Raw genomic sequence first — 27651 nt, forward strand, 5'->3', positions numbered from 1 at the left:
GGCTCGCAGTTAGAACTTAGAATAATGTGAACGGAAAATCACTGATAGACAAAGTTGTCAAATTAGTAAACGTCACTTGACACAAGTGCACATCATATCACTATGCAATGAATACTTCCCGCTCTGCAAAGTCAGTAGAAAAAGTCCATCAAGACGAAATTATGAGAAACAACTTGCTACTGGTACAGAACAGACATAAAAATGGGGGTAGCTGCAAGTGTGACATGGTTCCAAATAAAGCATACACGCCACATAGAAACAGCGACTCCAAGTTCTTCACGTCTGAAGGAGCACCAAGAATGTTTGCAGCCATCAGCAATCTCTTCTCTATTTTTGGCGCTAAATTTGGGCCAACACACGACGCACTCAAACGTGCAGCGGGCAGGGCGCACCTTACAGCACCTTTGCACAGGCCGGTCAGACCGGTTCGATAGACCGGTTTGCTGGGGCAACTCGACCACGATGGACCAACGAACACTCACCCGGGAAGGATCCCGTCGAGGCAAGCACACGCAGGGTTGCTCTAGAATTGGCAGGCCATCTAGAGCGCCCTTAATCGATGTAGAGACGAAGAAGGAACAACATGTAATAGATTGGAAAAGTTAGGGCAAAGGAAAACGTAAAAAAGATAAAAGATGTATTTTTGATCGATTGGATGCCCTCAATCGGTTGTGGCTCTTTATATTTATAGAGAGGGGAGGTCTTACCCCTAGTGAAGTCGAAACCCTTACAAATCTCGTGCAAAAATATAACATTAATGCTAGCAACCGGCTGTCCAGACGCAAATGAAAATATCGGACGCTACAGGGCAGATGCCCATCCACATGCTCCACGCCTCCACCCACCTTATCTCCTGTCACCCTTCTTCCTTCTCCGACCACTCATCTCTCTCTCATCACGAGGCTCCCGTGCGGAGCTCGGGTGGTACGGCCCTTCACATGCACGCGGGCCCTCCTCCAAGCAAGCTCACTGGTGCCTCCAAGCTGCTTCGCCCGCACGCGCCGCCGCTTGCTGTGCGGCTGCTGGAGCTGCTCCGCCGTGTGGCAGCTCGAGCGCCGCACGGCCGGGCGCGGGCCATCGCTCCCCCATGGCCAAGGTAAAGCAAATTTGGTTACAAATGCCTTGAGCCGAAAGATTCATGATAACATGGCTCTAGCTTTTCAGTTGCCTGATGAATTAATGAAGGAGTTTGAGAAACTCAATATGTGGATAGTTGCTCATACTGAGGGAGTGATTATGGAAGTGGAACCTAGAGCAGGAGATACGAAAAGGACAGCTTGAGGATGCAAAGATCAAGGAGATCAAGCAATTAATGAAGGAAAAGCACCTAACTACAGATTAGATGAGCTAGGGACACTTTGGCTAGGAAAGTGAATCTGTGTGCAAGACTTGAGGACTCTTAAAGAGCTCATAATGAGGGAAGCTCATGACCCCGCTTACTCCATCCACCCTGGTAGCACGAAGATGTATCAAGATTTGAAGGAGCGATACTGGTGGTATGGGTTGAAACGGGATGTTGCTTAATATGTGACTCTATGTGATACTTGTCAGAGACTGAGCACAAGAGGTCCGCAAGGTTGCTCCAACCTGTGCTGGCCATCGTTCCCCAAGTGCTTCGACAATTGTCCATGCAGGGTGAACAGCGGCGGAAAAGAGACGATCAGAGGCTGATTCATAGGCATTCTCCAATCCATGCTGCTGCCCTCTCAGGAAAGTAATCTTATTGATATTCAGCAACTGAGAATAAACAAACAGAGATCGTCTAAACTTTGAGACAATTGTGATCCTGTTTTTGGCAGAAAAATCCCTGAAACGTTTTTGCAAGCTTGTAAGTACTCACTTGACAGGGCTCGTGAACAATGTGAATACAGCCATCTCACGTAACGTGTCTCAGCATGCAAAAACATTTGATGCAACGGAGACATGGTCTCTGAATTGTACAAACTGGATAGGTCTTTGAACTTTGAAGCATAGCCATTGACCACGCGCTAGAACAAAATACACCTTTGAAGCATAGCCATTGACCACGCGCTAGAACAAAATACAAAACACACACGCTTACTCATTCGAATGCCAGGCAAATTACAAGCCTACGGCAGACTAGAGAAAGTTTCAAGCGAAATAGCAGTAAAGGATGTGATGCGATGCGCTGCATCTGCGCACACTGAAGCACCAGCTAAGGAAGTCAGAACGCAAGCGCAGTAGTAATCGTCCAAGCTCTAGTTCACAGTCGTCATCCGATTGCAAAATTCTTCAGCACCTACAAGGCCATAACAAGTGAAAATGTTGCCTTCGGATGTCTCTGACTATGAAATATGGACTCACTCGGAAAAGTCTTAAATCATTCAATCAATCACTTATCACAAATAGACAAAGCACATCTCAACTTGATCTCCCAATCTTCGTGCCGGTATTCTAGTCACTCAAATTTCAGGAACCAAGACTTGAACGAAATTTGCATGCGTTAAAACGTACTGATCAAAGTTTATTGGGCCAAGGGGGTGCTGCAGGTCCGCCCCCTAGCTATGGGGCCGCCGAACGGACGCCATTCACTGTGGGCCCTTGTGGGAACCTCGGCCCAGGAACCTGCACCAAGAACTTTTTGGAAAAATTTGGATGAAATTGATAACTTCGAAAAATAGAGAGAGAATGATTGAATACTCAAATAACCAAACAGCTACAATAATATTTTTCCGTGGACCGTGGCATATATTGAATAGGAGCCATCTGTGACAACTCATGTTTACAAGTGCCATTATAAGTAGCTAGATGTTAATTTGGATGAACCATCTCTATACCAAGTAATTTTGGTATGGATTGAAAAACAGACCCTAGAGTAAGCCACCAGCCTAGCTACCAAGCTCCATCATTTCTAACTATTCTCTTATTGTAGTATATTAGTATGTTTTCTGCTATATAAACCAATCATGGAGGGAGGAGTTGATACTCATAAGCTCATCGGTCAGAGTTAGGACTTAGGAGTTACCTCACCAGTCAGGATGGCAACACTCATGAAGCACAGCAGCCAAGCACTTTTGCTGCTTTCCTTGGCTCTTCTGGCTTGTTCAGTTGTTCCTGCACGCATGCTAATAAGCGGTAATCACCAAATCAAACCAACTTCTTCTTGTGGAGAATAGATAGAGTGCTCAACAATTTGATGGCTCGTTGATTCATCTGTTCTTCTTTTATGCATTCTTATGGTACGTACCTTAAGAGGACATGTCTCGTGTATGATCTTCGTGCAGGGCAAAGCGTTGGCGTCACGAATGGCAAGGTGACTATGGGGGCAAGCAGCAGCACCACCAAGTGTTTCGAAAACCGGAACTCGCCTAATGGATCCCCTATCTTCTGCTGCAAGATCTTGGATGTGTGCTTTTCGTCGCCGACATTTTGCGAGTCGCATTGCTAGCTAGTGAAGATTATTAAGTTGTTGAGGAAATATTAGACACAGTGTACCCAGCAACTGAGACTCAACAATAATGTTTACATTGGCATGAGAAAAAGTGGAAGCATGGCTCCAAAGTGATTTATTCCAATATGCCTTGCAAATGATACCCTAGTGCCTCCTACTCTTCTCTAGTCATCCAGGCTCACCGGAGAAGAAGTGGACAGTCGGACATGAGTGGGCCTCAACGAGAACAGAAGCGAGAACCCGCCAGAACTGCTAAGGGAATGGGCTAGGTTTCATTTTGGCCCAATTAGCATATTCCGTGAGCCCTGCATAGTTTGTGATCCAAGTAATAAGGTCCGATCTCAGCCCATCCATATAACGTGCCAGCTATTAATTGGAGGCCCGACATAGATACTATCCATTCCAGCCAGAGAACCGTGTCAATTGCTGGTATTTTCTCCAGTATATTAACCACCTGCCGAGCAATGAGCCTGTTCGCTGAAAAGCTGAAACGGTTGATTTGTTGTGAGAGGAAAACACTGTTTGGTGGCTGATAAGCCGGCTGAATAAGCTGAAGCGAACAGGCTGAATCTTTCAGCGTATATATCAATTAATTCTGATTCTAAGTGTATTTTTCCAAACAAATATTTTTCACAGGAGTGTATATATAAAATAAGTCTGCTATTAGTAATTAATTTTTCCAGAAAATCTTTCATAGTATATATCAATTAGTTCTACAATCAATGTTTCATAGTACATGCATGTAAATTATTTTTGATATAAAATATATTTGTACAGGCAATCTTTTAGGGCATATATAACTAGATACTCCCTCCATTCCAAATTATAAGTCATTCCAAGAATCTTGAAGAGTCAAAACATCTCAAGTTTGACCAAAATTATAGAGAAAATTATAAAGATTTATGACATCAAATAGGTATACTATGAAAATATAATTGATGAAGGTTCTAATGATACTTAGTTGACGTCATAAATATTATTATATTATCATATAAATTTGGTCAAACTCGAGATACTTTGACTCTTCAAGATTCTTGGAATGACTTATAATTTGGGATGGAGGGAGTATGATATTAGCTATATTTGTCCAGGAAATCTTTCATCGTAGTATCTATCAGTAAATTCTAGTATCTTTTTATTTGTCCAAGAAATTTTTCATAGTACATGCCCATTAATTCTGGTTACAATATTAGTTACATCTGTCCAGGAAATCTTCCATATCTACATAGTATCAATTAATTGTGATATTAATTATATCTGCCCTTTATGGTACTATATATTGACCATGATGGGTGGTGTAGCAGTTGATCGACACACTCATACGCTCATCATCAGACACATTCATCAGCGGAACATCGCATAGGAGAGTTAGCTCTGAATCTCTGATCCGTCACCGATGGCGAAGAACATGAAGAGCACCATCATCGTCCAAGGACTCTTGCTGCTTTCAGTGGTTCTTCTAGCATCATGCGTCGTCGGTGCACGCATAAGCGGTAACCAAACGAATCAAACTCATTTTCTTTCGAGGTAAATATATTTGTAAACATAGTGCTCATTCTGATCGAACCATGTCGCCGCTCGGTTGATGATGATCTTTGTTAGGTCAAATGAAAGACGATGATAACAACAGGAGCAGGAGCAGGACGACGACGACCACAATGGCGGCATCAAGCAACATCACCGGCGGCGTCGACGGCGGAGTACAAGATATCAGTGAGTGTGCTCACATGGAGGTGCCCCCGTATATGTTCTGCTGCAGGAAGCACGCGTCGTGCTGGCAACACTACAGTATATGCCAGGCGAAATGCGTCTAGGCTCTAGCAGTGACAGAGGACAAGACGAAGATGAACTGCATGGGGATCGGAGGAAAGAGTCCAAGCTTTCTCATGTTTGCAGATGCAGATCGTAGAAATGTTATTATATGCATTTCTTTTTTTGGCAAAGACGATGTGCAATGTACGCATTTCATTAAGGTAATGGGTTTAATAATGAACGCTTCTTATTAGATGTCAAGCAGTCTCAATAATGTCGTCGGTCTCATGTCGTCGACGACACTACTAGCCGTTGAGTGCACTGTCGAGAGCCGCCGGCGACGGTGGGTCGCCGTTCTCCGTCTCCATCGAAACAGAGCATCCCGCTCTTCTCACTCAGCCCGCCACAGATAAACATTGGCTCTTATATGGGCGCAATTACGTGATGGTCCGAGGAGCAAGTGCATCAGCCCACGAGAGCATGAGCCCATGAGCCCAGAGCAACAATCCTCAAAAACTCCAGCCGCCCAGGTCCAGCACTCGATCAAGCAGCGCTGGGTGGCTTCGATCTTGGACGTCAGGCTCGAGACTGTCGAGTCGTGAAGAGGAGCAGAAAAGAAGAAATCTTAAATCCTTCCCTTTTTTTTGGAGATGAAATAATTGGATCCCGGTTGGTTGCGTTTTTGTTTTGGCACGAGAGGTTTCATTTTTTTTTAATTGTCTATTCACGCTGCGTATCTGCTTCAGCTGCTGCATGCAGATCGCCAGGGTTGTCTCCAAGATCTTCATGTTGCGTGTGCTTACCCAATGATGATGCGAGAATAAGCAAGAAAAAATTGTTTTACCCACTATATCTGAGAAGACAAAGAACAAGAAAGACAAATGTTCTTTGTTACGTAATCCTACTTGTTGCCAAGCAATCAAATATTGGTTAGGTACCCCGTCGCCTTCAGAATCTGAATCTGGACTGGACAGGAATCTGGTGCGTGGCACGGAAAGAAGGTTGGTGCATGGATCATCAGTGCACGGAAAGAAGGTTGGTGCACGGGGAGGATCTTGGCATTGCTGTGTGAAAACGACCTAGGTGACCTCGATCGGCGCCCAATCGTGCCCTGCTCGCTGTTTCCCTGCAAAAACTGCGAAGAGGTAGCCTGCCACTAAACTACTGTAGAAGTAAAGCTCGTCAAACACTTGGCTTCTCGTCTTAAAACTGTCAGTATTGTATCGCACACCAGTCCCATCATCGGCCGTTTAATGGCGATCGACCGACAACGACGGCGCACCGAACTGCACGTAGCGGGCGGCTGCAGCGATTGTCACCTGCTGCTACTGCTGTTACTGGCATGACCTTCAACTGGCCTTTCTTTTTCTCCCCCTTCTCCAAGCGAAATTCCAAAAAAATATTATATTGTGAGCGAAGAATATATTATTGCACACGTGTTCCGTGTGATTATATTACAACATTTAGAAGTTGATGAGTGATGACGACCATCTGGGATCTAGCTGACTACTTATACTATACTGTCGTTAGTGAAGGTTATAGACACCTACAGTCTATTTGTGTTTTTAAATATTTTTTTTTAAAAAAGGAAAAGAAGAAATTACAAGCAGTACGAATTGGCATGAATCTGATAGGTACACGTATCCATCCTTGGGTTCGGTATCCATCGCCTTCTGAGTTCTGATGGCGCGAAAACTCCTCGCCGAGCCAATAAATGATTCCTGGGAAAGCGCACCAGATTCTTGCATTCGGCGCTGCTGGATTGCCCCCGGAATCGTTGGTTGTGAAAAGGAATCTCCTTTTTTTCGCTTCACCGAAGGCAGCTGGAGCCAATCGTGGGTTCTTCCGTACGAGGCCTAGCTAGGGTTGCTTCGTCCAATTTGCAACTCCGTGAAACTCCTGGCCACAGGCGCTTCGCTGACGCATGCTACTGCGCTTCAGCGGCCGGAGAGGAACGAAGCCATGGCAGCGGACCAAAATAAAATCAAATTCCGCCGATACGGAGAGGACCAAAATAAAATAAAATCAAATCAAATCAAATTGATCAAAAACATTGGGTACAAGTTTAAATATTCCGCCGCTCATAAGTATGTACAAGCCTACATACTCCCCTAGCTAGATATAAAAACTTGAGTAAACATGATGTTGACGCCAGAATTTGACACGAGTAAAATCGGCGTTAAGAGAGGAAGAAATTAGAAGATGCGGCGAGATGCAAGGGCGACGATTGGAAATCGGCCGATTGGTGCTACAGTCAAGGATCGGTTGATTGGTGCTACAGTCGAGGATCGGCCGATTGATGCTACAGTCGAGGATCAGCTGATTGGCCTTTGGAGTTCCGCCTTGCCCGACCCTCCAAGGGAGGATCTCCGCCTCGCCCGACCTTAGTTTCCAGGGTCGGAGTAGTCTGAGCCCTCGACGTGTGGGTCCTAATCGGTTGTCCCTTGCCGATGAGGTGATCGGTCGATTAAGAGGTTGGAATAGTTGGGCCGGTGTGGGTCTAAAAAGGGTTATGAAGAAGGAGAGGGAATCAACCCATGAAGCGCGTGATAATCGACCTAGTACGAATCGTACTTGTAAATATTCGTTTTGTGTTTAAATTTAGGGATAGAGTTCTAGTCGGATAAGAAGTCGTTTGTAACAGGCTATAAATAGCTACCTTTGTAGATCTGTAATCATCATCAACTCAATACAACAAACTACTATTTCCTCATACTTACTTTCAAGTAGGCAACTTCGCCAATACTTTCTTCTTTTTCACGAGTTCGTACGGGTTGGCGGGGCTGCATCAACTTGACCTCCGGCCGATCTTGTAAGTTCCGCTTATCGAGTAAATTCTAGGCTTTAACTTCGGGCGCATCGCTGTCGTTTCATTTGGATCTATTCATCAGTTATCGATATTCACTAGAATTCTAGGTTTTACCTGTTCTTCTAGTTTTATCACCAGTTATCCAGCTAGGAATCGGCAATTTCGGCTTTTTCTCGTACTTCGTCATTTAACCTACTTATTTTACGCATAGCCGATTAGATCTGTTCCTAGTGTTGTTGCTGTAGCGTTGTCTAGATTACTCCAGCAGTTTTCTTTATCAACGCTGCCTGGTAATCGACTGCGTCATAGCCGATTTCTTTATTACGGCAAATCGGCCGATTCCCTGATAAGCTTTCTCGAGATCGGAACCTTGCCGATCGCAACCTCTGGGATCTGACACGTCTTTTTCCTTGCCAATCAACAGGTCAGATTGGCTGGCACGCCGCGCGAACCGCACCAGGACGATTACCCGAACAGGGTGTGTCCGACGCTGGGGATTCGGTTAGCCGATTTCTAGCGCTAACACATGAATTCCATAGTTGCAAACTTGCAGTGTGCATACGGCCTAAGATGAAAGTGAACTCTTAGAGCAAACAAAACATTTTTTTTGCTAATCCTCTTTCATGCCTTTTTTTTGTGTTAGCAACAATTTTTTTGCATTGCTAGCTTCAGTGGCATCCGGGCCGATCAGGGCCACTCTGACAGGTCCCTCTAGCTGACTCCACGCCACAGCCCCGCTCGTCAGAGCAGCCACGCTTTGGAATGGAATCCATTGGGAGCGGCATCAGAGGATGACTTATGGCGTTGGAAAGAAAAAGTGAAATCTGCTGCGCACTTTGGCCCATGTATGGTCGCTCAGGATAAAAGCATAATTTTGTTTCTGAATCAGTTGATTAATTATAGCTAGTTTATTTCTCCTCCTAAATTATTTATGTAGAATGTTATTCTAGCTTATTTTATAAATTTTTTAGGTTGGACCCAAAATAATTATAACTTGCATTTGTAGAAGGAACTGACGGTCTAACTTGTTTAGAGCCGATTAGTGTTTGGCTACTGTCTAATAAATGTTGGTTGTTTCCTTGATCGGAAAGGATGATGAAGTATAGCCAGAAACTTTTTTTCATTATTAAAAGAAGAAATGGCCGCTCAGTGGCGTGCGGAAACCGGCGGTGCGTTGACTTGTTACCACTCAGGCACTCAGTGAAGCCCGTCGATGTCGCCCATGCCGAGCTCTTTTTATCTGAGCTGAGAGGAGCGTGGTGTCAAGGTTAGCTAGCTAGCTAAGCTAGGCAACACTTCCCTATCGAGGAGGACCAGCTTGTTCCCCTCCCTGATTATTGGCACAAGCTGATCGGGGAAGAGACCGATCGATATGGCGGCGGAGCAGCAGTCGAGCAGCGGCGCTCACGCGGCGGCGACCCAGCTGGGCGACCTGCCGGATGCGTGCCTGGCGCAGGCCATCGCGCTCACCTCCCCGCGCGACGCCTGCCGCTGCGCCGCCGTGTCACCGGCCTTCCGCGCCGCCGCCGACTCTGACCACGTCTGGCGGGGCTTCCTCCCCGAGCAGCTGATGATCGACGGCCACAGCTACAAGCCCGCCGCCGTGGCGCTCCACCAGGCGCCGGCGCCGGCGGCCAAGAGCAAGAAGGAGGCGTACCTCGGCCTCTGCAACGCCTCCGGCGCCGTGGCCGTCGGTGATGGCGACGGCGGGTGCCGGGTGTGGCTGGAGAGGGCCACCGGCGCCAGGTGCTACGCGCTGTCGGCGAGGAGGCTCAGCCTGCCCTGGGACGACGGCGAGTTCTCCTGGAAATTCACGCCCCATCCCCGCTCCAGGTTTGCTTCTCCTCACTCTTCTCCTATGTTCAAACTTCAAAGTTGTCTTCTTGCCTTAAATGAACAATTGTTTTTCCCTCACACGCCACCTGCTATCGATCGAGTTGCTCATCACAGAGAATTATTTCCTACTGTAGAAAATTATCTCGTTTTCTTTTCCGGTTGCAAAACTTGTTAAAAGGGGTAGCTAGGCCAAGCTTAACAGCAATGGATCAATTGAAACTTTGTTAGGAAAGCTGCACGATCGATCGTATACCTTTCCTTTAGAAACGAGAATCGAACTGCTTGATTTGGTCTGAAACTTACACCCGGCGGCGATCGAGCTGGCGGTCGCAGTCAGCCTCCATTACTGTGATAGAAAGCTCCACCATGTCCCTAACCTTTTCCGTCCATGCCGATGAAAAGGAAGGCGAGTGATGAGGGCGTCCACTACTGGGCACGACGAGTGGCCGGCAGGCACCCACACGCTGCTGGTCCAGGTCTTCTAGAACATGTCCTCAGGAAAAGATTCTGTGGCGCAACAGCGGCTTCATCAGTTCATGGTCTATAGCTGTTTGAGGTAGGGTATATGTACGATGAAGCAATGGCTGTTTTTCCTATATGACTTCCTAACTAATAGTCCCATTTAGCTCCGCTAGCTACTATGTTTTAGAGTTTTGCTGCTGAAAACTATAGCCAGAGATTTAAAACAGCTGCTGATACATGACTTCCTGGATATGAAATCCATTCAAACTAGATGCGATCGAGGGATCAATATAATAGTAGTTCCGTACGGAACTGTCATCTCTGATCTTCTCTCCGAGATGAAACAATTTGAACAATTTTGGGTTAGCAATTGGATATGATATCCAGTACGAGTGTCCCTCACATCTGACCCTGTCCTGTCGGCGTCAACGGCTGATCGATGCCATCAGCCGATCAGCGTGGACAGCCAATAAACAACCTAATTAATCCTCCTAATGACTCTTGGTCCTAGCTTAATTATCTGGATTATATCTGCCTGAATCGATGGATTAAAGTACTGATGGTGAGCAGGTTCGCGGAGGTGGCGGAGCTGGTGGACTGCACGTGCCTGGACATCTACGGGGCGCTCCCGGCGTCGTCCCTCACGCCGGCGACGCCCTACGCGGCGTACCTCGTCTACGACACGGCGGCGGAGGGTGGCCACCGCGGCCTCAGCTACCCGGACCAGGAGACGACGGTGTCCCTGGGCGGCCGCGTCGTCGCGCGCCACGACGTGTGCATCCGCCCCGACGACGCCGAGGCGCGCAAGTTCTGGGGCGGCGGTGGCCGGACTGGTGGCGGCGATCGCGAGGAGCCGAGGCGGCCGAGGAGGAGGGAGGACGGGTGGTGGGAGATGGAGATGGGGCGGCTGCCGAGCACCGCCGGCGAGCCGGAGGAGGAGGTGGTGGCGAGCTTCGAGGTGCTCGGGTGGTACCCCAAGCGCGGCCTTGTCGTCGAGGGCATCGAGTTCAGGCCCGTCGTCGAAAGTTCTACCTGACAACAACCATGCAAATTGTGAAAATGTGTAGTATTTCAGTTCATCGGCTGGATGAACTTAATGCTTGGATGGTATTTTTACACTTGTACATGCGACGATCTGATGTTGAAAAAGAAGCTTGTCGATCGTTTTGATGTTACATGCAAGCCAGATGCCACGTACCACGATGAGCCTGCAGCTATCGGTACTGTTGGGTTTGGTAAGGGGTCGCGCTCAGGATCTGAATCTAAGAATCTTGTGGCATCTGAAACCGGTTTGCTGGTCCCGGCCCCTTTGAATCTGAATCCTATACTAGTAGGGAAAACAAAAATAGTATCAAGTATGAAATGAACCTTGGCCGGTTTGGCCAGGTTTTGCCTTCCGCGCCCATGGAGTACTGTTTGTTTGGTATCCGTCGCGTTCTGACGGCGAAAGGAGCCCTGACGTAACCATCTCTCTGCTAACTCTTGTCATGGTTGAGACGGTCTCGTGGTTGGACGGTGTCACGCCCGGTTTCCAAACAAAACCAACTGCTTCCTAAATATATATTCATGCTAGGATCAAATTTCGTACATACAGTGATATCATCAGTGAATAATAGTAACAGTATCACGTAAATAAATATAAATAAAAATAAAAACTTACGAGTCAATCGGAGATATATAGCTTAATTCTGAAAATGGAGGCTCTAAACTTCACAGGCAATTGACTGAGGGTCACATACACCTAGAACTTAGCATCATCTTCAGCAAATTTCATAGCAACCTCTTCTTCTGAGCAGCAGTTAGTAAGGATGAGTACACAGAATAAGGATTTAAGTCTATGTTCAAGTTTATTAATCATATAAGGGTCCAGGCCGCTCTTGACCGTGAGCACAACTGATATATCAGTTTTACACTCTATAGAGATTGTACACTTGCACCACAAGTCGCGTAAAAGAACCATGCTGTGCAAAAGTAGGCACTTATCATACTACCAAGGTGTGACTACATAGGGACGCTACGAGACCTTTACAAAGATTCGCTAAGCTAGCAAGTAGTAACCCACTAAGGTTTCAGATTGAAGTAGAGCATAAACCTCTCTCAAGACTGCGAAGAACACCTCCCCTCTTGCCCTTTCGGTAAGATTACCTCAGACTAGAGTCTCTAATTAATTCGCCAAAACTAGAGCCATGTAGTTCTTGTGGTTGCGCTATTTTCCTAGGTGGTCGCTCCATGTTCCAATTAATGCATAGTATTTTATAAATAAGTATAGATAGAAGGATGGTTAGGGACACTTGACTTTCTCCAACGAAAAATTACTCTTACTGCTCTTTAGCTCTTGCTCTCTTGAAACTATTAATCTTCAAACCTTTCGAACAACGATCCTTTTACTCGAAGCAATCATTGGCACAACCATACAAAGCAAACAAACAAGTACAACTAAGAACAATACACCAATCAAAGAAAAGCTTTAAAAGAGCGTACTAAAGGATAGGGCTCGATTCTAGGATGACGAAGATGCATGAACACTAAGAACGAGTTGAAGACACACATTTATTAGAGAAACTTTGGTTTTAAAGGAAAGACAAGATATATATGCTGCATTTATTTTTAATTAGAAAATATATGTAAAGGATACTTCTAGAAAATACGTTAATTCAAATTATATTTGTATATGAAAAGACAATGTAAAACCTAGTAAACTTTTATTTATAAAGATTCATGTACAAATTATGCCATTTAAACATTTAACCTTGAAAAATAAACTATGTGTAATAACACCTAATCGATAACTTTATATGTCGTATTGAACTAAAACAAGTTATAATTATGAACTCATTTATGTTAATATTAATCATATTAACACCTGCTTAAAGAAAAGACGATACCTAATTAGCTTTTTATTAGAAAAGATGAGTAAATAAGTATTAATCAAAATTAATATCATATTTATTAAAAAAATGAAACATGATGAAACAACGTTGCTAAGGGGGCGTTTGGTTTCTCGAGCTAAAATTTAGTCCGTGTCACATTGAATATTCGGAGACTAATTAGGAGGACTAAATATGAGTTAATTATAAAACTAATTGCACAGATGGAGGCTAAATAGGGAGATAAATCTATTAAGCATAGTTAATCCATAATTAGCAAATGGTTACTGTAGCAGCACATTGTCAAATCATGAACTAATTAGACTTAGTTCGTCTCGTCGTTTAGCCTCCATATGTGTAATAAGTTTTGTAAATAGTCTATATTTAGTACTTATCTTAAAAATTCAGGTGAGTAACCAAACACGTTACGATTAGAAAATTCTGATTAGAAAATTCTGATGGCGCGAAAACTCCTTGCCGAGCCAATAAATGATTCCTGGGAAAGCGCACCAGATTCTTGCATTCGGCGCTGCTGGATTCAAACTGCCCCCGGAATCTAGCTAATAAACAGACTCATGGAGTCGTTGGTTGTGAAAAAGAATCTCCTTTTTTTCGCTTCACCGGAGGCAGCTGGAGCCAATCGTGGGTTCTTCCGTACGAGGCCTAGCTAGGGTTGCTTCGTCCAATTTGCAACTCCGTGAAACTCCTGGCCACAGGCGCTTCGCTGACGCATGCTACTGCGCTTCAGCGGCCGGAGAGGAATGAAGCCATGGCAGCGATCCGAAGAGCACGGCCGCATCTTCCTCCGTCGTCTTCCCCTTTGCTTTCTTTGACGCTCCCGTCACCCACATTCACAGCATGGCCTGGCTCCCGATACGGTACGGTGAGGACCAAAATAAAACCAAATTGATCAAAAACTTTGGGTACAAGTTTAAATATTCCGCCGCTCATAAGGTATGTACAATCCTACGTACTCCCCTAGCTAGATATAAAAATTTGAGTAAACATGAATTCCATGGGCCTGTTCGCTTCAGCTTATAAGCCAGCTGAAAAGCTGAAACGGCTGATTTATTGTGAGAGGAAAATACTGTTTGGTGGCTGATAAGCCGACTGAATAAGCTGAAGCGAACAGGCCGATGCATATCTCCATCGTGCTTCTCTCACTTGTAAAGCTAACGAATATAATCCAAGAATAATTAATGCAATGTGCTTTCCTTGTTTTCCTCCTTAGGTCATTACCATATCTCCCAGTTCTACCCACCACCTTTTCCAGGAGTGCTAAGTTCCCATATTTCCATCAAATTCTAGCCTAATTCCATTTAAATATAAATTATTGACCGGTCAAACAACTAAATTCCAGTCTAGAATTTCTAAATTTCCTCTGAATATGGTATCCGAAAGACCGAAACTTTTCGCACTTCGAATCAACAAGAACCTTGACCTACTCCGTGACCGTTCATAAAATAGGCTATTCTGTAGCCAGATCCAACGGGTGCGCCAGATGAGCCGAGCAAGCCAATCCGGTCATTTTAATTCGTGCGGTCCCCGTGCCCACCAGCTTTTACGCGAGGCCGCGTTCCCTTAGGCCCCGTTTGGATCCCTTCATTTTGAAGGAATTGGAATGTATTTAATGGAGTAGGTTAATTTATGTTGGAATGTGGCATTCCACAACTTTCCAAAGTTTAGATATAAGCCTATCTTAAATTCATGGGGTGGGAGATGGAAATTGATTCTATAGATTATGGTTATTAGAATGGAATTCAATTCTTATAACACGCTCTTAGACTTGCTTCTCTATAGTAGAAGTGCAGCATATAAGTATCTCCCCCATATCACCAACTATAATATACAACTATATTCCACATACAATTATATTAGCTTAATTAATTTGTGTCTAAATTATGATTATTAGGATGGAATTCAATTCCAATGATCCAAACGGGGCCTTATGGGTTTTATGAGCCGAGCTGACCCACGATGGGAATACAAGCCGACCCTTCCATAGCAGTAATTAGCGCTAATTGGTGCGTTTACTACCATGAGATCAATACTAGAATATTCGAGTGCCCACCGAACCAGGACACGGGATTCCTAGCGATAACTAGTTCACGCTGATTTTGGGAATTCGCTGCATGCAAGCTTAGCCAGGGTGGGTTGTTACGAGCATACATAAGCACGGTTTACTGTATACGTGCACGCAAGTATAGTGTTACGCGAATACTAAAACGAGAGTGCGCTTACATGTAGAGCTAATACCTGCAAGCTACGGTAAATAATGCTCAAGTTACGAGAATCAGACGACTGCTAATTAAATCTATGTTACGATATATAATAATGCTGAAGTTACGAGAATCAGGCTGCCGATCAGTATTGAAGTTACGAAAATCAGGTTGCTCATCATATCGCCGGGCCATTTATTAAGGATCCGGCATAAGCCCCAAATCAACTGATGTTGACGCTTCATGCATGTATATGCTTCAAGGACTGCAGGAGCCTCGATCTTGTCGTTTCGCACAACAAATCCATGGCTGTCGCAACTTCGGCTCAACTACAATGGGATATGTTGACACAAGCTTCCGTCAAGATGTGCTGAGGGACCGGTTAATCTACTAGTAATTACAGTAGTTCAAAAGGATTAGAGACGATAAACTATCATGGTGAGTTGCTACAATTTTGTGTCAAAAGATTGCTTCGAGGAACAACTTATTACAACAGTTTGAATGGCTCATGTAGATTTTAGGGGCGCCCTTGAGTTGGTTAGCGAGGCCGATCCTGCAGATTGGCTTCGTCTGGATGATAAAAGGTCGCAGAAGAGGAGGCGAGATCTATAGAGGCTGCACATTTTCCTACATTTCATAGTGAAATATAATTAGAAGCTACAAAATCAGGACTCAAGTCAGTGAACTTCATGGATAAATTCAGTCGCACAAACTTCGTGGTAAAATTGATTTACTTAAAAGGTAATAAATTATATGGTGATTTTACCATCATATGATGGATAATGAAGGTCTAGTAAAATTACGAGAAATATGTACAGTTAAATTACGAGAATTTATGAAAACAAATTAGTAAATGGTATGATATATTTAAAATAGTGCAGTGTTGTAAGGATTCGTGGTCCAAGAAGGGGGGTTTTGAATTGGGATTTTTTCAAATTTCTAGAACAATAAAAGCAAACCTTAGCTTAGATTTCTAGTATTGCCCAAACTACAAGGTTCAAACCTAGAAACTAGGCACGCTAGCAAACAAGGAACCTGGCAAGGAGAGCACACTAACATGATCATCATTTCCTAAGGCAAGATATGAGCACAACTTGAACAAGAGCAAAAAGACAAGTGAATTGCAAAAATTAAATGCACAAAAGAAGTGCTGAAATGTAAAGAGTGAGGACACGAGATAACCGGATTTTTTCCAGTGATATCGAGGAGTTGACACTACCCCCTAATCCATATTGGAGCACTCACTAAGAGTTTTGCTCCCTCAAGTCACAAAGACAAGATTGCTTCACTAAGAATGCTCATTCTCCATCTCCGGAACGGCAAGCTTCACACCGTGTATAAAATCTTTTTCTTGGAGCTCCCACAATCTCCAAGAGCTCATTAAGAACCTCTGGGTCACCAAGACTGTCCAGGTGACGTCAACCACCAAGGGTAACAAGCTTCAATGCTTCACTTGATCAACACTCAGCTAAGCCATGAACTAGATGCACACGTGCCACCCTTCAACACTAAGAGAAGTCCTTAATCTTGAGATTTAGCGATTCACTAATCACACTTTGGCTCTAGCACACTCACAACTGCTTATGGGCTGCTTGAAGTCTTCAAGGTGTCAAGAGCAACTAAAATGACCCAAGGGAGGGGTATATATAGGATAGGGAACAGCAGCTAGCCGTTGGAAAAGTGTGAACAGAAAAGCACACCATCAGATGTTCCGATGGTGTTTCCTCCTCGGGGTGTCGGAACATCCGGTCTCTCACAAACCAAAATTTTGACCGTTAGAAAAGTAATAGTGAAAAGTTCATCTGATGCTTCATCCGATGGTCTTGAGCTAGGCGTTGGATCATCCGGTGCTGAAGACGTTTTGGCTAAAACCTCTCTGGAAGGAATTAAAGAAAATATGCTTCCTCTGACGCATTCATCCGATGCTCACTTAGCAGCCGTCGGAACATCCGGTGCTGAAGGCGTTTTTGACCAAAACTCTCTTGAAGTTGGCAAAGTAAGTATGCTTGCTCCGATGATCTTCTTGACATAGCATCGGAACATCCGCTGCTAAGAAAAAATTCATCCGATGGTGACATCGGAACAACTGATGCCTGACTCCATATTTCCAGTCTGAGAAAATTGCTCCGACACAACTAGAAAATTGGGCATCGGAATATCCGACGTTGTCCTTCAATTTTCAACTCATCCAATTTAATCTCCTTTAAGTTTTTCGTCAATTTCTTTGCTTCTTGAGTTCTTCCATGTGTTGTTTGAGCTACCAAGTGCTAGAGAGTACTGAGTATGCATCACATTCATAGTTAGCCTTGTATGGTCAAGCTACTGTCATTGAAACCCCTCTTAATAGTACGATCTATGAGCTACAAACTAGAAAAAAAACCTATATTACACTAAGTGTCCTTCATCTTCTTGTAACACTTAGTATTAGATTCTATATTAAAGAAAACACTTGTTTCAATCTGTATGGTGGTAAATCACCTTATATTATAGTCAACATATAGGCTAAGTTACAGTAAATTACGACACAGTGTAGTATGCGACATATTGATTCTAGTAAATAGTCTATGTTGTCGTCTTGAGCATTCGAATTATCATAACTATATCACGATAATTTGGTCTGCATTATAGTGATTGGTTCCTCAAATAGCTTAATATCAAATTATTGTAACTTCATATCCTAAGGGGGTGTTTGGTTCCACCTTGCTAAAACTTTAGTTGCTAAAGTTTAGCAACTTTTAGCTGCTAAACTGCCAAACACCCTTGCTAAAGTTTGCTAAAGTTGAGTTGCTAAAGTTTAGCACTTTAGCAAGTTTTTGGTTGCTAAACTTGTTAAAAGGTGGGCTGGACAACCTATGCCCCTCATTTATTACTTGTCTGTCCCCCTACGCACCTTCTCTCTCCCCTATCCCCATCCGCACCCGCACCATACGCCTCCACACGCATCCGCCGCCGCCGCCGGCGCATCGCCGCCGTCGGCTCCTGCAGGCCATCCTCACCGCCGCTCTACTGCCGCAGGACCTGCCGGTGGTGGTGCTCGGCTCGGCTGCCGGCCCACATGCAGCCCCCCGCCTGGCCATGGCGGAGGCCTAGCGCGGGTCCGCCGGTGCCGCCGGCGCGCATGTCGGCGGGGGCGGCTGGCTGGCCGTGGCTGCTGGCTCCTACCCAATCCGCCGCACCCCCCCTTGCGCCATCCACTTTCTCTGCCGCTGTTCTTCCCGAATCCATCTCCATCGCCAGTGGCACGGTGGTCCGGCCTCCGCCACCACTGGATCCACCATCCCTGCCGCCGCAACCCCCGGACGAGTGCGTCGCGGTCCAACGTGTCGGCGCGCCAGGCGAGCTCGAAGCAGGCAGCGGCAAGGGCCACGAGCGGCGGCTCGGCGAGGGCCAGGAGCGCGAGTGGAGGAGGACGGCGGGGGCGCTTGGCGTTGGGCTGAAGCGGCGGTTGCTGGGGACCGGCGGCCGGCGTGCTGCTGCTGCTAGGGGCGCCGCAGGTAGCTTCAGCGGCGGCGGGAGCTCGGCGAGCGAGTCATCTAGCAGGAGGAGGGAGGAGGGAGAAGAGAGAAGGAAGGGGAGAGAGGAAAGGAAGGGTACCATTAATAAGGGTAGTGTTGGTGCTAGAAATCGGTCAACCGAATCCCAGCGACCAACACACGACCCGGGAGAATCTGCTTAGCTCCTGTTCGGGTGAATGCCCTGGTGCGGTTCGCGCGGCGTGCCAGCCAATCTGACCTGTTGATTGGCAAGGAAGAACACGTGTCAGGTCCAGAAACTACGATCGGCTAAGTTTCCGATCGAGAGTGTTTATCGGCGAATCGACCGATTTACTGTGATAATGAAATCGGCTATAAGACAGCCTGATCCCTATAGCCTTGTAGACAGGGAGACTATTGGAGTAATCGGTACAAAGCCTATGATAACAACACTAGGAATAGATCTAATCGGCAATAGATGAATTTTGACAATAGAAAGTAAAGAGAGCCGACACTACCGATTCCTAGCTGGATAACTGATGATAAAGACTAGAAAAACAGGTAAAACCTATAAATCTAGCAGATATCGATAACTGGTGAATAAACCTAAACGAAACAACAGCGATGCGCCCGAAGTTAAAGCTTAGATATTACTCGATAAGCGGAACTTACAGAATCGGCCGGAGATCAAGATGATGCAGCCCTGCCAACCTGCACGAACTCGTGAAAAAAGAGGAAAGTAGTGGCGAAGTCGCCTGCTTGAAAGTAAGTACGAGGAAAAAGTAGTTTGTTGTATTGATTGGTTGATGATTACAGATTTACAAAGGTAGCTATTTATAGCCCCGTACAGATAACTTCTTAACCGACTAGAATCCTATCTCTAATTCAAACAGAAAACGAATATCTACAAGCACAATTCGTGCTAGGTTAGTTACTCCACGCTTCGTGGGCTGACCTCCACCTTATCCTTCCATCCCTTTCCAAGCCCATACAGGCCCAATTAGTCCACCCTCCAAATCGGCCAATTTCTCATCGGCAAAAGATCACCGATTGGGACTCTGGTGCATTCGTCCTGAAGTGAGACAAAAGTCGCCAGCCGATTCCGCACTATAGCACCATTTGGCCGATTCCCAACTGTGCTTCTCCGATTTCCTTTCTTCTTAGCGTCGACTCTACTGGTGACGAAATCTGGCGTCAACACATGCCCCCCAGTTTTGGAGTAAAACAGTCTTTTACTTCGAAATTCTTTACAACCTCCTTTCCGAAACGGCCGCAGTGAAAATATCCTTCCGTTTCGCGGTCTCCCAGCTGATCATTGCAATTTTTTGAAACGGGCGCCCACGACAGCCACTACCCCCGAAAAACTCGAAGCGCCGGCGCGGTGAAAATTCCATCTTTACCCCCTCTTCAAGCATCCTATAAATAGCGCTTCACCGCACCTCATCTTCAAGCTCACGTCTCTTTTCCCAACGCGCGCGCATCCTTCTTCTTTCAACACTTTCCCTTGCCACCGAAGCTTTCTAGCTCCACCTCCTGTTATTTCTTCCCTCTTCCCTTCAATGGCGGCTCCTTCCGGCAGCTCCCCCGCACGCGATGCTCCAGAGATAACGCCTCCGGTGGTGGTGGCGACGACCGTCACTCCATCCACAGATGAAAGAGTTTCAACAGAAATCCCAATGGCGATCCCCATCGCGGCCCCATCATCCACATCCGCATCGGCGACCACACCGATTACTCAGAACTTTATCCCAGAGGTAAATACCGAATCTTTCCCCTATCGGCAACGTATTTATCTTAGATCTGTTTCTTACATTTCCATACTCCTTTTCCTTCTTTAGGCGGTTAGGCATAGAATTACTATTCACCTCACGGGAAGTCCTGGCCTTGTTTGCCTCGGTCCTATGGGAGACCCAGATCCGATAGATCTTATAAATTCGGAAACTGACCGGATACCCTTCAAACGATCCGATATGAACTTAGATCAATGGGTGGGTACTTTCAGATCCTGGCCGAAAGAAACCCCAGGTTGGAGGAAATGGTACCAACGGGTGGCCGCGTCAAAAAGCGTCTTGTGGGAAGAGCTCAAAATCGGCCAGTGCATCAACCTCTCCCTGTCTCAAATGGAGAAAAATGAGCCGTTAGTGATGGCGGCTTCCTATTTTTGGTCTGACGCACTTAATGCGTTCTTATTTGGGCACGGTCCTATGACCCCCACACTGGCCGATGTGGTCCTCTTGACCGGCCTGGACATATCTTCCTCTGACACACCCTTCCGCCTTTTGACCACAACGTCACATCGGCTGGACACAAGGGGAATCGACGGCTGGAAAGGCTTCATCAAAAGCAACAAGAAGACCGGTACCGTTGAGAACAGGGAGCACACAGCTTTCCTGATGATGTGGCTAGAAAAACACTTCTTTTGTGGAAGAGCGGCCGGCCCAACAACCAACACCCAACCCTTAGCTGAAGCACTGTCCAGAGGGGACCATATTCCTCTAGGGAAACATCTACTGGGTGCCGTGTACCACATGCTTCATCAAATCGGCACAAGACTTTCCAAGGGAGAACCAATCGGCAATCCAGGCGGGCCTTGGTGGTTTGTCAATCTATGGTTGAACCTTTACATGAGCAGAATCACCCGGCAGCCGGTGGACCATATGACATTCCCCAACATCGAATCGGCGGAAGACCCCACCGAGCGTCGCCGATGCATGTCCTTTGGTGAAGCGGCGTCAGCTTTTCCAGGTTGTGCGTATTCTGCTACAAAGATAGCCGAGTACTTTCGGTGCTTTTACAATGGATTTAATGAAGACGCATCTATTTGGTTCCCGTATCAGCGAGACAACCCAGTCTTTGAACTCCCCACTTGCTTCGATTCGTCTTCTGGCCGGTTTGATGAAAATCTTTATTAAGGACTGATCAAACCAGGACTCCTACCGGCCAACTTCTTTTCAGGGAAGGATGCCCCTACGTACAAATTCTACAATCCGTCTACTGCAGCACGACAATTCGGCATGGGTCAACTGCCGATACAAGTGTACTTTGCTGGCCGAATTAAGTTCAGAGATGTGCTCACATCTGGCCTGGATTACGGTCGGTTGCGAGACCGAATTCCGGACTCCAGTACGATTAACTTGAATGACTGGCTATTGTTTCCATTTGCCGTCCAGCCGTTCAAACTTTGGTGGGCCGAATGGAAGCAATTTCTATTCTGTAACTCAGCATCGGCATACTGCAATCTTTTGGATCCGGCAAACATTGACCCAAATGCCGAGGTATTCCTCATAGCCGATTTTTATTCTTCTCAACATGATTGAGCACTAATGATTTTATTGTTCCTTTAGGCCGGGAATCGGACCCCTCCAACGCACAGCCGCAGCGGACGGTTAATAGAGAGCCATCCATATACCACCTACCCTCTTATCGGCTATAACGCCCCGTCTGTTGACGTGATTGCCGGCCGATCAAAGCAAGTTCATAAGAGGACCACTAAAAAGACTAGTCGCCGAGTCCGGGCTCGCACGGAATCGGCGGATCCTCCTGTGCTTGTGTCGGCAGAAACTTTGACTGCACCGCCTTCCCAGTTTACTCAAAGTGTCGATACTCAAGCCATCACACAAGCCGGGGTGGCTGCTGCATCATTATTGTTGGAAGCCATACAGGTAAGCCCGAGTTTTACTATCTCCGATTGTCATCTTGATATTAACTCTTCTTAACTTTGTACTTCTCAGAGCACCCCTATAGAAATACCACAATCAGCGATAACTCAACCGGTCACCAACGCGCCCCCGTCCTCATCCATTGAGGTATAGTATTTATCTTGCGGATTTCCTTCGGGTATTTGCGTAATGTACTTAATCAACTTTTCGACGCAGGCCATCGGCACACCGAGCGCTTCTCGACCACCGATTTCTTCTCAGGGGGCTGGTCCGAGCACCGCGCCGATTGTCGTGGAGTCTTCTTCATCAGATGAGCCTATGGCGCAGGCCACTGAGCAAGACACGACGGCTTCACAAGCGCAGCATGAAGAAATTTGCTTCAAAATGGTAAGTTCCTAAACCAGCTTTCAACCAGCCGATTTGCTCTGATTCCCCGCCGATTCATCCCTTTTCCTTATTTTCTTAGGAACAAGACTCTCCCAACAACAGCCTCTTCTCCTTTGCGGTTGCTCTTTCTGATGACGAGGAAGTCGCGTCCCGCCAAGTTGCTCTAAGCTCTGTTCCTGATGACGTCCGAGCTAAACTTACCAGCATCCGATCCCTCCTACAAGGGGACATCGGCCGATTGGTAGAAGATGCTTCGCCGATTCGGCAGCTCTTCAGTGACGTCAGCGGACGAGTACCAGAGGAGGCGGAAGAGGCCTTGGCACCGGCGGCCTTCATCGAGTCCATGAGGATCCCAGTCTTTAGGGCCCTTTGTCACATGGCCGATCGCGCGAAACTGGCCAAGACTCGTGAAGATGAAGACGCTTTCAAGCATCAGGCTCAAGAAGCGCATCGGCGTATCCATGTTCTAGAAGACTCACGCCCGGCGATCATTAGTGAAATAGACCGCCTCAAGCGTCGGAGGGCGGAACTTGCCAAAGAGATGGAGCAAGTGACCAAAGCAATCAGTGCCGAAGAGAACAAACTTCAAGAGCTACCTTCTGCTATTGCCAATTTGACACGGGAGAGGCAGCGTTTTGCTCATGAGGCTCTGAGACTCCACCGCAGCACATCGGAGGTCCCTGGATCGGTGGAAGAAGACCAACGGGTTCTTGACTCTGCCGATCAGATCCGGCGCCGGGCCATCACAGCTATCGATACCCTTTTGGGTAACCTGTAAAACACTGACCGTTTTGTACGAACATTTACTATCCTTTTTGACCATCCCTCGCGACGCCCTCTCTATTTACTGCCTTCCTTATTACCGATAGGACGTGGCCTCACCAGATGTCCACGCATTTTTCCCCATAAATATCGACCTCGGCGCCTACTCCCGATAGTATCAACTCGGCTCTTATTTCTCTTTTCTTCTTCTTCTTATCGGCGCGACTGCTTCGTCATGGCTTCATCGTCATCTTCTTCTGTTAATCAGGTGAAGCCCTGACCTTTTTCTCTTAGATCTTTAGGAAAAGAATGCTTCGCCTTATCCCCTCTTTGTTTCAGCCCCAACGCCTCAGTCCGGAGCTCGTGCGCGCCATCGAGTGCATCCACTCTGAAGATCCATTGACCCCGGAGGACAAGGCGCTGATTCTGGCTCATCGAGAGGAGCTCCAAGACCACATTACTGCAGAGGCTCGTGCGGTCTTGGATTCCGTAGTGAGCGAAGGTCATCGCCGATCTCCAACCGTGAGGGGTCGTCATCGTGACGCGCCTGAAGATGACGTCACTTCGGCAGCCCGCACGGTCCTGGACTTCATGGAGAGGAACGGCGGCCAGCGATTTCCCACCGATATGACCCGTTTGCTTCCTCGGCCAGTCGTCCTTGCGGCGGCAGGGGCCTCGCGCCTGGAGCGGAATGGAAAGGCATCTGAGAAGAAGAACAATTAGTTTGTTTTTGTTTTATTTTTTGTTCTAAGGGCGACTAACGTTTTGTCGGCCATGTAATCCGTCGCCCGTACCGAATGGATGCAATCGGCCGATCCGGTCGACTTTATGTGCTTCTTAAACCGACTTGTATCGGCTATGTGTGATTGTGTTATGGTTGATTTCTTACGCTCCGACCCATATACTAGGGTAATATCTTTTTAAGTACCTTCCATTCAGGGCTCTAGTGAATTCTTCTCCTTCTATTGTTTCCAAAATGTAAGCATTTCCTGGAGCGCATCTGCCGATTTTATATGGCCCTTCCCAAGTAGGGGACCATTTTCCGAATTTAGGATCTTTCGACCCGATCGGCAGTACTAACTTCCATACCAAGTCTCCGGGGGAGAACTGTTTGACTTTGACCTTGTTATCGTACCACCTGGCTACTCTCTTCTTATTTTCTTCAATACTTATCAGGGCCCTCAATCGTTGGCTAGCCACATCGTCAAGTTCCCTTTTCATAAGTGATGAGTAATCATCGGCCGATAACTGGTCCTGGAGCGAAATACGCCTCGATCCTGCCCTCGACTCCCATGGTAGCACTGCATCGTGACCGTACACCAACTGATAGGGAGATAATTTAGTAGCCCCATGACAAGCCATCCTGTATGCCCATAGGGCCTCAGTCAAACATAGGTGCCACTTCTTCGGATGTTCTTCAATCTTCCTTTTGATCAACTTGATTATTTCTTTGTTGGAGGATTCTGCTTGACCATTGGCCTGGGCATAATACGGAGAAGAATTTAACAACTTGATGCCCATATCGGTCGTGAATTCCTCAAATTCCCCCGATGTGAACATTGTTCCTTGATCGGTTGTTATAGTTTGAGGGATGCCGAATCGGTAGACGATGTGGTCTCTTACGAAGTCGGCCATGATAGCCGATGTCACGGCTTTCAACGGAATCGCCTCCACCCATTTGGTGAAGTAATCAGTAGCCACCAGAATAAACTTGTGCCCCTTGCTTGACGGTGGGTAAATGTGGTGGAACCACCTCGGATTAGCTTGATTAATCAGAGTTCAGCCGCCTGACATGCGACACTCCTGATTAACTCGAGCTAACACGAAGCGCCGTCGGATTTCATCCGATTTAACCACCTTCAACAGGATCGAGTTCAGCAAACCCACACGAAGGTGAGCGGTTACAGAGAATACAACAAGTCCACTGAGTTTAAACGGTCTTACTCAAGAGTTTGATCATAATTTTAACATCAGAGTTTTATAACAAAAGACAACAGAGAAAACACTAGCGGAAGACTTCGTCGGGGTCGGACGTCCGGGCGAGGCCAGCCAGAACATCACTGAGTCCTCTCCTCGCCGTCCGAGGAGGGGTCCCACTCGACCGTCCAGCCTGGCGGGAGCTGGGGCGGCCAAACACCAACAAGGGAGGGGTCGGGAACTGCAACTTCACCTGAAAAACAGGAGCCACAACAAGGCTGAGCTACTAAGCTCAACAAGACTTAACCGATAGGGGTACGGGCTACTCCTCCTTCTAGACATGCAAGGCTTCTTGGCTGAGGGGTTTGTTTGCCAAAAGCTCTAAGTACCTTATTTTCAAGTTTTAGCTCCGGTTCTAGATTTACTTACCAGTCTAGGTTGTGCAACCTATTCTAAGCAAACATCGAGCCAAACAAGTTATATATAAAAACAACATCATTGCCATCATCAGATTCCTCATTTACTCAGGGTGACATAGCGATCAAGCAATCTCAAACTGTGAGAGGCAGACGAATCGATTCGAGTTCTTTAACCATGCATGGTGAACCTAGCCCCACGACATCCGCGCACCCGGAGGTCGCTTCCTGTGTCGGCCTTCCCCATCGATCCCCTAACCCGTGTCGGGCCCATTTCCTTTGGTGCAAGGTTCCACAGACCCGGCCTCTGCCGTCCTGTGACCACGCTTTGCCACCACGTGCGACAACCAGCAGGGGAAACTCCGTTCCAAGAATAATGGGGCGACCGCTCACGTCTAGGTTCAATCAGGTACTAGGCTTCCTCATCCCATACTAAGTATGAGGCTAGTACTTTCAAACACTTGATCACGAACACCACCACTGTCGGGCCTTAGCAAGTTTTCATAGACAGACGGGGCAACCATCCGACCACCAAAGTGTTACCCATCCCTGCCCCGTCCACCGTCCTTATAGTTGTAGCAGAGAGTAAACATGCAACTCCTACAACTCGCGAGTGACAGGAGATCACTCGGCTTTTACCGTCTCCTATTTAAGCAATGCAGCTACTCGGTCCAGCAGCTAGTGCTCATATCAAGGGTTACTAAGTCACGCATCTAGGGTTTCACACAACTCCTAAACGTAAATGCACAACATGCTATTCGGAAGGCATGCGCAAAATTGACAAGAACACATAGGGTTTCCATGCAACCGGGGCTTGCCTGCAACCAAAGAGGGCGGAAACTGCTCGACTTCAGGGGCGGCTTTGACTTCAGCGGGCGGGAACTCGGCTACAGCTTCTGCTTCGGGCGCCGGGTGCAGCTCGTAGAAGCCGTCAGCGAGATGCAGCTCTACACGGATGCAATGCAAAGGTTAGCTTAAACGTTTTGATTTGACCGCAACACTGGCTCTCCTGAGCCCAGAAACTTGCGACAAAGAGCAGGAGTGGGAGGCGGTTGGAGAGAGAGGATGATGATCAACAGGTAAGGGTAGGAAGAAACGAGTGGTTTGATCCTTGAACTAGAGGGTGTGATAACTGGGATCCTCAGACGTAAGCGCGGAAGGGTTCCCACGTTTTACACTTACACCCTCAAGTTGAAGGAAAGATCACAGCCAGACCCTCGGGCGAGGCGGACAAAGGTCGGCAAACAGACAGGGTCGGACGAGACGGAACTGGGGTCGGGCGGATAGGAGGGGTCGGTCGAGGCGGACTTAGGGTCGGCACTCACCTTCTTCCTGAAAGGAAGGCTTGGGGTCGGGAAGAGGCAGACTTGGGCACGGAACTAAAGCTTTGAGCAGGGACCTAGGCCGGCGGTGCTCTGGCGGCGGTGCTTCTTGCAGATCGCAAGAGAGCTCTTGCGCAGCACAAGGGAGCAAGCTGCGGGGCGACTTGGATGAACTGAGAAGGAACTGGGAGAAGAACTTCTCAAGATTGGGCGGATGGCTCTAGGAGCTTTGAGCAGGGAGCTAGAGGAAACTAAGGGCAACAAAGGTGGAGGAAACTCCAGCGACGGGGGCATTCCTTTTATAGCTGCGGGAGCAGAGGAACGGAAACGTTGCGGAGAGAGGGAAGGGGAGCGGCGC

At 46.9% G+C, this 27651-nt stretch overlaps 1 protein-coding gene across 1 annotated transcript; it reads left to right on the top strand.

Moving 5' to 3' along the window:
- Positions 1-9136: 9136 nt before the first annotated feature.
- LOC101784082 (F-box protein PP2-B10) lies at positions 9137-11446 on the top strand. Its single transcript, XM_004972787.4, has 2 exons — positions 9137-9806; positions 10842-11446. Exons 1-2 carry the CDS (start codon positions 9346-9348, stop codon positions 11305-11307), a joined length of 927 nt encoding a protein of 308 aa, XP_004972844.1. The 5' UTR covers positions 9137-9345; the 3' UTR covers positions 11308-11446.
- The last annotated feature ends 16205 nt before the right edge of the window (positions 11447-27651 follow it).

The sequence above is a fragment of the Setaria italica genome, chromosome VI (assembly GCF_000263155.2).
Source record: "Setaria italica strain Yugu1 chromosome VI, Setaria_italica_v2.0, whole genome shotgun sequence".
Classification (NCBI taxonomy): Eukaryota; Viridiplantae; Streptophyta; class Magnoliopsida; order Poales; family Poaceae; genus Setaria; species Setaria italica.

Excerpts from the sequence above, each read along its gene's own strand:
- LOC101784082 (XM_004972787.4), top strand. The coding sequence starts at position 9,346 with ATGGCGGCGGAGCAGCAGTCGAGCAGCGGCGCTCACGCGGCGGCGACC. Across the intron at positions 9,807-10,841 it reads ACGCCCCATCCCCGCTCCAG|GTTCGCGGAGGTGGCGGAGC; the intron begins GTTTGCTTCTCC and ends GATGGTGAGCAG.